We start from the raw sequence: 10,041 nt of genomic DNA on the forward strand, positions 1-10,041 counted from the left end.
TCCTGGAGCTGCAGGGCACTGGAGCCTGGAGACAGGAGGGCACTGGTGAGGGGAGGGATGGAAAGTGCGGGCCGGGGCACGAATAGGCACAGAGGGGATGTACCTCTCTCACTGGTGGTCTCAAACTCAGCCGGGCGGCTGTACTGCCCATAGCCAGCGACGGTGCGGGCGCGGACCTGGACCACATAGCGAGCCTCGGGCCGCAGCCCGTCCAGCTGCACAGAGTTCTTCTGGCTGGTCACCGTGGAGGCGATGCCCTCACTCTACACCACCAGGAGGAAGGAGGGTCTCAGTGGGTTCTGAAGCCAGTCAGCCCCTGCCCACCCCCAGGCCCACCCCATGACCCCCCACCCCCACCCCCTCAGGACCCAAGGCCTTGCTCCCAAGGGTCCTAACACTCTCTGGGTGTAATCTTCTTGTCCCAAGGCCTCCTCCTGCCCCTTGAGGCTCTGACCTTCTCAAAGTACTTCATCTCATAGTCCAGGATGACGCCGTTGGGCCGCTCGGGGGGTGCCCAGGACAGTGTCAGGCTGCTGCCTGAGCTGCTGTGCAGGTGGAGTGTAGGCACTTCAGACGGGGCTAGGGGAAGAGTGGGGGCTCACCACCGGTTCCTCCAAGGACCCAGTTCCCATGGGCCCCCTGGTGGTCCGTTGGCAGGCCCTCAGAAACCTCGACTCTGTCTGGGGAAGATGACCCAGGCCCGACCCTCCTGAGTCCCCTCCTCACCAGCCTGGTTGGTGGTGATATTCACAGCCGCGTAGCGGGGCGGCAGAGGGCTCTTGCCCGAGACACCGTTGACTGCCTGCACCTCAAAGGTGTAGCGTGTGTGGGCCAACAGGTGGCTGATGTGGACCCGGCGCTCTGTCAGGCCCAGCTGCCGAGGCACAAACTCTACGTTGTCGTCACAGCGTGAGCAGGCCGAGGCACCCCCGGGCCCAGGGACCCCGTGGCACTTCTTGCAGATGACATTGTACAGGAGGTCGTCCCGGCCGCCCAGGTCCCGGGGCTCACTCCACTCGAGGATCAGCGAGGTCTCATTCACATTGGAGATCACACCCCGAGGTGGGGATGGCACAGCTGCAGAGGAGGAGGAGGGAGAAGGCAGTGAGCTAAGGGACCCAGGACCATCCTTCTGCACAGAGTTCCTGCACACTCCAACCTGCTTTTCCCTCCTTGCCTTGGCCTCTGTTTTAATAAGCAGATACCTTTCCCACATACACTTCTTCATTGGACAGACTCCTGGTTAGCCTTCGAGGCTCAACTTGAGATGTCACCTCCTCTTGGAAGCCTTCCTAATGCATCCTCTCCTTGTCCTCTGCACTCCCACAACAGAATTCCTGGGCGTCCCTCCAGCCTAGCACTTAGCACATTATATGGTCATTATCTGTCTTCATATCTGTTTCTCCCACCAGGTTGCCTTTTGGGCAGTGACTGTATCTTATTCTCTTCCACATCCCTGGTGCCTGGCACAATGCCTGGCACACCAAAGGCCAGAGCAGGGAGAGAGCGGGACACCAGGCGACTCCATGGATGTGAGGACCGCTCTAGGGTTAGAGCTGGGCCAAGAGAGCCAAGGTTCTGCACCAAGGAAGATGGACTAGAAGGCCCCAGGCAGATCCTGATGTTCAACAGCTAGAAGGTGCTCACTAAACGTTGGTGGAAGGACCAGTCCCTTCCTAGCTGAGCCTCAGTTTCCCCATATGGAAAATGGAGATATTCATAGTGACCATTTAGGCCCTCCCCGGCCGGCAGGCAGAGGCAAGGCCTGGAGCCAGGGCCTGTGAGGAGGCGCGTTCACTCACTGGTACAGGCACTGTCGGCGGAGTCCGAATCTGCACGGTAGAAGTTATTGTGGCAGGTGCAGATGCTGGCGGCTGGCGAGGTGGTGCGGCTGTTGGGGGGGCAGGGGAGACAGGGCCCCTCTCCCTGCTTCGCCTTGTAGCTCCCAGGGGGACAGGCTGTGGGGGAGAAGAGGAAAGGCGTGCTCAGCTCCCTTCCCTGCAGACACCAATCCTCCACACCACCGTGAGAATCTGGCCCTCCCCCAGCACAGGTCTTGGCCCCTCCACCTTCTAGACTGTGGGGGCCACGCTGGTATTGCCCAACTCCACCTGCAGCTACAAAAGGCCCTTTTTCCCCATGGAAACCCCACGTCAGCGAATTCCTCCCTGACCCTGCCCCCAACCTGGTGCCCCAATGATGAAGACTTCAGCCTGGACAGCCTGGGCTTGTAGAGACAGGGAAGTGAGAAGAGGAAGAGGCGGAAGATGGGAAGAGCCCACTAGCAAACTGGCAGCACCCTCTGCTCCACTGGGATGCCCCACCCCTCTCTGAAGCCCGAGGGAAACCCCGGGACCCTCAAGGCCACTCCAGGACAGACTGGAGATGGGGGCCTCCGAGCTTCACAACCAACTTCTCTCCCCACCCACCAGGAGCAGGGCAGCAGCTTCTTTCTGCCCTTGGGCAGGGCTGGGGGCAGAAGTGGGGTGAGGAAAGGAGAGAAAAAAAGCAGGCCTGAAAGCTGGGGTCACCTGGAGTTCAGAGGCCTCAAAGCATCCCCAAGGGGAACCCCAGGCTCCAGAGAGCCCAGAGCTGGATGCCTGAACACCCCTTCTCTGCTGCCTCTCCTGCTATCTACCACCTGCGCTTGGGCCCGGGACCTGGGCTCTGTCTGGTCTATGATGGCCATATAATTTATTATTCAAACTGGAATATTTCCAGAGTGGAAGGGATCGTTAGTAATAATCATGTTAGGACAATGGGCATAAACTAGGAATGCCCTGGACACACTAAAGCAGGTGGCCACCCTCTCCACAAATACTGCCTTTGGGGAGGTCATCCAGCGTGTGGAATGCCCAGGGTTGGGGCTATGCCTCTCTCTGGGGTTTAATCTCCCCTCACTAAGGTGATATTCCATCCAAGCTCTTTTGAGCCAGTGGGGGAGGGGGCAGAGGCCAGGCCAGCCTGGTTGCTATGGGAACCAGTGTGCATTTCCTGCCAGGGACCTGCGGAGTGTTAGCCCCTCTTCAGGCTGTCAGGCTCATCACCCCCACCCCCTTTCTCCACTTAGGAAGAGGAAGTCTGGGGGCAGGTTCCCTTAGAAAAGTGAGAGGGGCCTGGCAAGGCACTATTCACCTTCTCAGGACAACACCCAACACTGGCCTCACAGGCAGGTTGGGGCAGCCAGCCCCTCAACTTAGGGCTATGCATAGGGCCAGCTCCCATCCCTCAACAGAATCGGGCAAAGGGGACAGAAGACAGGCCCGGGCACCTTGTCCTGCATGGTAAAGCGCTGGACAAGGCTTTAGGCCCAGCTCCCACAATCCCATCTATGAGGCCCTGAGTGCAGAACCTCTCTGAGACTCAGTTTCCTTATTGGCAAAATAGGGGACATAACTGTAATCGACCTCAAAAGGTTGTGGTGAGACTCAAATAAGAGAAGTCCTGTACACTGTCAGGTCTTAGGAGCACGCTGCAAGCCACCAGAGACAAACCTCCTAATCTCCTCGCGTAAGAAATACGGACAACCCCCCCCACCCCCACCCCCTACCCCGGATTCCCGTGCAGCCCAGGGCTCCTGAGAGTCAACTGAACTCCCACAGCATTTGTGCTCGCCACGTGCCAGGCACGGCTCCAAGGCTTCACAGGCACCTACTCAGGTAAGCCCCACTCCGCCTCCATAAAGAAATCATTACTGTCCCTGTTCTGCACATGCAGAAACCTAGTTCACGAGTTAAGCAATTTGCCCAAGGTCTCACAGGGCAGAGGCAGGACTCAGGCTTCAGGGGCTGGGTCCCAGTGCACTGTGCCTAAGTACCGCCTTTCAAGGAGCAGATAAGACCCCCAAGGTGAAAGGGCCAAGCACGCGGTGCCACAGCCCCTGTCGCCACAGCTGTATTTCCAGGGTGAGGCGTACCCTTGGGGTGGGACAAACAGGCATCTTTGCTGGCCTCCCGAGTCTCTGACCAGGTTCTCCAGGGGCCTCCTTGTCAAGATTTCTCCTGTCTCCCTTCCTCTCTATTTAGCTTCATTTTTTCCTTCTTTTTATCCTGGTACCTCTCCTCATCTTCTCTCGGCTCCCTCCTTGCAGCACATTCTCTGCACCCGATACCCCTCTTCCCTTTCCTCCCCCACCCCAGACCTGACACCAGGTAGGAAGCAGTGGACAGGAGGCAATAGGCGGCTGTGGCCCAAGCCCTTCCCTCCCTCTGCCCCCCAGGCCAGTCCCCACTCACGACGGCACTGGGTGTCCTTGGCAGCTGGCTCATGGCCGGTGGCACAGGTGCAGGCGCCCACAGGCACCATCCACTCCCCGTCACCGTTGCAGTAGAGCTTGAGTGGCACTGACACCTCTACAGCGTTAGCGATACAGGTGCCAGGGGCAATGACCAGTGAGGTGGGCTCGGCCCCAGTGAGGGTCTCTGGGAAGAGGGCGAAGCCTGCAGTGGTGGATGCACACTTCTTATAGAAGGCACGCACGGAGATGAGTGACATGCAGGCACCCTGGTCCTGGAAGGCCAAGTAGAAGCCGGCCTTGGACAGCGGCCCGAAGCTGCGCACCTTGGTGTTGACACGGCCGGCATCGAGCCTCGAGAAGCTCTCATCGGGCGCGATGGTGTCCACCTTTACGTAGGGATTCTCCATCCAGAAGGGGGAGGAGGCCGAGGCCACATCGCTGTCAGCCTCGTAGTAGAAGAGGTTGAAGGTCTCCTTGCAGGAGCCGGGGATGTTGGGGATGCTATTGCAGTCACGCACCGTGAACTTGAGCTCTACGTAGACCCGCTGCACATCTCGCCGCCAGATGAACCCCGTGCGAAGCCAGTTGTTCTGGCTTGACTCGCGCACGTTACACACCTGGTACGTGCGGATGGGGTTCATGGCCTCGTCGTAGCCACTCACCTCTTCCCACTGTACATGGGCCAAGTGAAAAAGACAGGGAGTGAGCACCAACATTGGCCAGGTGCTCGCCACATGCCCAGATCTGCTATATTTACTTCGCAGAGATGCTTCTGCAATGTAGTAGCTGAACACACAGACTATCTGGGTTCAAATCCCAGGTCTCTGCATGCTGTGTAACTCGGGACAAGTCACTTAACTTCCCTGTGCCTCCATTTCCCCATCTGTCGCGTGGCAAGAATAAAGACGTACAAAGAATCAATGACTTTAAGTGCATAGAGCACTTAGGGCACTTGATAAATACTACGTGAGTATTAGCCGTAATGTTTATTATCTTTGTGCCTTAGTGTCAGTGGCGGTAAAAAGGGGCCGATTGGAAGTAAATGAGGCTATGAGGAAGTAAAACATGCCACGTCCTTGTAACAGTGCCTGCTATAGAGCAAGCATTCAGTAAAATTGGCTGTCACATTACCCTTTACAACAACCCCATGAGAAGGTGCATCTGTTGTCCCCGCTCTAGAGAAAAGAAAATCAGGGCTCACAAAGGCAGGGATTTGCCCGAGGTCACACAGTCAGGCCTGGTGACTGAGGCCTGCAGTGCCACCGAACCCTCGTGTTCCGGGGCTTAGTGAGGTTGTGGAGGCCAACTAGGGAGGTTAATTAGAATATTTCAGAGATGTCAGGACTACAGGAATTTAGTAACCAAGACATGGAGGCCCGGAAAGGTAAACTGCCTTGCTCAAGGTCACAGAGCAAGTTCGAGATCTGGGACCGAGGTTTCCTGGTTCCCAAGCCAGTGCTCTTCCCAGGGACCCGGGAAGGAGGGAGAGCGCCAGGGCCGACAAGCAAAGGGCTGTCAGGCTGGAGAGGGGAGAGCGACGGGAATAGGCTGAAGACAGGCTGAGGGGTGGGTAGAGAACGGGACAGAGATGATGTATGTGGGAGGGGGACACAGGTAGGCTGGAGGGTGAGAGATGGGCCATCAGGCAAAGAAGGCAGGTGACAGGTGAAAAGGATGGGGATGCTGCAGGAAGTGAAACTGACAGGCAGAGAGAGAGAGAGAGAGAGAGAGAGAGAGCGCGCCTTGTTCTCCAGCCCTGGTATAACCAGGAGGACGGATGCTAGCGATGCAAGGGGCAACCAACACTCAGGAGAGAGGGTGAAGAAGGAAGTCTTACCCCACTTTCTGGATGAGATGTCCACGCCAACTCAGATGTCACCCATTTTGTGTCCATGAGGGTCTCTGGGGGAGCAACCGAAGAAAACAGGTCAGGAGCCAAGCTCAGGATGGGAAGGAAAAGGTCACCCAGTAAAAGCCAAACACACCCCACCCCTCCCCTAAGTCCCCAAACCCCTCAGCAGCTCCCCTGCCCTGGAGAAGACCCTGCAGCCATCGCCAGGGATGTCACGTCAGGCCAGCTGAGAGTGGGTGTTTGCTGCTGACCCCAGGCCTGGGTTAATGAGGCAAGAGCCAGGGCCAGTTCACACACCTACAGTCTCGGCTAATCTCCACACAAAGGGCCAGCAGGGCCTTTATGCTGGAACAAAGGGCCGTGTGCTTCAGACCCTGCTGCCCAGGCCTCCCCTGACTCCATTCCCAACACAAAGGCCCAGCCCCACACAAGCCCAGGGAAGGGGAGGGCAGTCACAGGCCAGAGCCCACTCCACCTCAGCCTCCCTCCCACTCAGCCACCTGGGGGATGGGGCAGGAATGCTGTTTGAGGGTGGGAAGAAGGCCACCATGACCCAGACCAGCTCCCTGAGAGCTAGTGCAGTTCTCCCCACAATCTTTAGATGAAGGTACTGTTGGTGTACACCTTTCACAGATGAGAAAACCAAAGCTCAGATAAATATATGGCCTAAAGTGCAACTGCTAGGAGGTGGGGTGAAGGGCTGAAGGGTGGTTCAAATTCAGGTCTATCTGACTCCACAACTAACCCCTTAACCAGGGCAATGTGCTCCCCTGTAAAAGAGGAACAGGGAAAGCTGCTGTGTATCCTTTAAGTCCCAACCAAGCTGTCACCGCCTCCAGGAAGCCTCCCCTGCATCCCTAAGTCAGGGTTAGGTGCCTTCCTTGGGCATCCAGGGCTAGGGGCTTTGTCAGAGCACCAATCCTTTTCTGACTTGTGGTTCCTTATCTATTTCCCCTTGCTCTGCCACAGGGGGAACCCATGAATGTTTCCGACATAAACTTGCTCCCCTCAGAACCTGGCTCTGGGTTCTGGCTGGACAACTCTGCTCTCTGACAGCGTGACCCCAAGATCAGATCTAGGGGCAGGCAAGAGGGGAGAGCAGTGCCAACCAGCCATCCTCCCCTCAAGTCTGAGCTGGAATGGGGCACAGTCACCCCAGAACTTCTGGAGGCCTCTACATCAGCAGTGGGGCAGGTTGAGAGCACCCAGAGGGAAAAGACCCAAACCCCACAGGCTCCAGGCTGGCAGCTTTGCTTGGTTTCCTGCAGATGGGTCTGAGCTGAGGGTGGTGGAGGAGGCAGGGGTGGCCCTGGGGCCCAAGTGATGCCAGGGGGGCAGCCAGGCAGCAGCCATTCACTTTGAGTGAGGCGGGTCCTCTCCCTGCAGCAGCGCTGGTCCCTGGAGGGCAGGCTGCAGGGTGAGTCCTCCCAGCAGGGTGAGTCCTCCCAGCCTCTTGGTCGGTGGCCTGACAGGCCCCTCTGGCAGACAGACACCAACATTGGGTCGGGGCGGGAGGGACGAGGAGATGGGCAGAAGCAGGGGCCCAGAGACAGGCAGGGAAAGAGGCTGGCGGGCAGAGCAGGGGCCTCCTAGAGGCGGACGGTGGGGTGGGCGGCACCCGAGCAGGAGGATGTGAGAGACGGCTGGTTGGGACCAGACAGCTGGGATGGCCGGCGGCGCACTACAAAAGACAGTGAGATGGAGAGACAAGGAGGCCCAAGGAGACAGAGGCAGAGAGGGAGGTTGCCAAGTGGCCTCTTCCCCAGCCAGCAGTCCCAAGTAGTCCTGTCCCTGGGAGCCAGCCCAGCCAAACGCACCCCTCCTGCAGACCGCCAGCCAGTCCGCCTGCTAGTCTGCCCGCTGCCCGCCACCCGCCCGCCGCCCGAGCAGGCAAGGCTCCCACCGCTCCCTCCGCTGCCTCCCTCCTCCCTCTCTCGCACTTCCTTCTGCTCAGCCTGTGCCAAACCCATCTGGAACTGTTTAAACCCAAATATTCAGCCCCCTCCCCCCTTCAGCCAGATTCCTCCACAGTTTAAAACAAGCCCTGCGCTGGCTCTGAGGGAGGGAGTGGAGGGAGGAGGCGTGGGGAGGTGGGAAGAGGGGGGTGGGCAGGAGAAAGGGGGAGGCTCTTCATTTCTGTTTAATTTCTGGGGAGAGAGCAAGGGAGGGAGGGAGGGGATCGGCCCTTGGCCATCGCTCAGCCTTGGCCATCGCTCAATCTCCGCACATTTTTCCCATTAATGAGGAGAGGACTTGGATTTCGAGTCATGTGTGCCTGAGGAAGGGCTCCGGTCACCCTGATGAGGAGGGGGCTTGCTCTTGGGGGAGAGGAGGGGTCGGCTTCCTTCAGCAAGGCAGAGGCCTGAGGTGCCTGTGTCCCAGCCTCAGAAGGGTGTGTGTGTGTGTGTGTGTGGTGGGGTGCAGAATCCCCCTGTCTGTGGCATTGGGAGGGAGAGACCCAACCCAGCAGAGCCCACCTTTTTTCTGCTATGTGGTGTGTGTGTGTGTGTGTGTGTGTGTGCGCGCGTGTGCACATGTGTGTGTGCTGGGGTTGGGGTAAAGGTATGAGGTGTGGGGATAAGGACAAAAGAAAAGTGAGTGAGCAGTTTCCAAACTCTCCAGCTGTTGCCTGCACCCCTGCCCTTCTCTGTTCCACCATGTGGCTGCTGCAGGGAGACCAGAGAGCAGCTGGCCACTCCCAGATACAGAATTTGCTCAGGCAGGGAACTCCAACGGCCCCACAAAAGTAAGCAGGGAAGTGGACCCTAGGCCTGGGGACTTTCTGGAACTGGGCCTTCAATGCTCAGAAGCGAAGCAATTGCACTTCCAGAGCGACAGAGAGAAGCCGCGTGGCAGCAGCTGTGTGGCCCTCGCCTGTGCACAAACATACAGACACACACGTCTCACCCCGTTCTCTCTCAGTGGCTAGGTTCATTCCCCACCCCTGGGGCCAAAGAGTGACAAGTCAACACATATGGGGGCCAAAAACACACAAAGCCACAGCTGCCTGAAGACACACACGGCTTCACACATAGCCATGGTCTGTCTCTCTCAGACACTCGGATGCATATGGTACAAACAGATTAGTCTTCTTTAGACGTTCACATACAGTGAAACTTTCCTACACACAGATCTGGCTTGCCTTACACCAAGAGTCACTCTTACAGCCTTCATATGTGCAGATTTCCTGAGACATAGGCATACACGGAGGGACACACACCCAACTGTACATTCTCCTTACACACCCAACCGCACACACTATTGCCAGCCACAAGGCACAGTTTTGAGTGTAGTCAAGTGCAAAGAAAAACACCAGTTTTCCTGTACAGACTCTTACATGCTTTTACATAGTCACACACACGTCACACACACTAGCATCAGCTGCACACACACAGAGGCCCATTTGCACTGAAACATGCCGCAGGAGCATACAGACACAGTGTGAGTTTGTGTAAAGCCTCAGAGGTGCATCCTTCACGCACATGCAGCGCGCGCGCGCACACACACACACACACATACACACACACTGCAAGTACAGTCTTCCTATGGGAAGAGTTGGGAGGGGGAGTGTGTGCTAAGAAAGCAGTGGTACTGGGCTGCCTGGACCAGACCTGCTTCCTGTCACCCTGGCACATGCTGGAGCTGTCACAGGTCACAAGGCTGGGGGTGGCGCGGGGGCATGAAGATGGTTCTGGGTGTGGCTGGGTGCAGCCTCCCCAGGTAGAGCCCTTGGCCAAGCAGCAGGTCACCTTCCTGCCAGCACAATGGCACTGTCTGCAGGGCCCCTGAGCCGTTGGGGAGGGGGTGGCATCATGAAGAGATCTAGCCCCAGGAACTGCAGGCAACACTTCCACACATAAGTTGGGGGCCCAGCATGAGGAGAACGGGGCAGCCGGCCTGTGTCTGAGAGCTTCACTGGGCTGCCCTGGTACAGGGGCAGCCAACTAGGAGC

At 57.7% G+C, this 10,041-nt stretch overlaps 1 protein-coding gene across 1 annotated transcript in view; it reads right to left on the bottom strand.

Moving 5' to 3' along the window:
- Positions 1-6,206, bottom strand: part of EPHB3 (EPH receptor B3) — a 10,804-nt gene extending 4,598 nt beyond the window's left edge. The window contains 7 exon segments of the mRNA XM_006084834.3: positions 3-25; positions 104-263; positions 455-579; positions 727-1,077; positions 1,803-1,958; positions 4,236-4,908; positions 6,075-6,206. Of these exon segments, the coding sequence (XP_006084896.1) occupies positions 3-25; positions 104-263; positions 455-579; positions 727-1,077; positions 1,803-1,958; positions 4,236-4,908; positions 6,075-6,131 (1,545 nt within the window). The 5' untranslated portion in view covers positions 6,132-6,206.
- Positions 6,207-10,041: the final 3,835 nt, after the last annotated feature.

This window comes from Myotis lucifugus, unplaced genomic scaffold (assembly GCF_000147115.1).
Source record: "Myotis lucifugus unplaced genomic scaffold, Myoluc2.0 scaffold_14, whole genome shotgun sequence".
Classification (NCBI taxonomy): Eukaryota; Metazoa; Chordata; class Mammalia; order Chiroptera; family Vespertilionidae; genus Myotis; species Myotis lucifugus.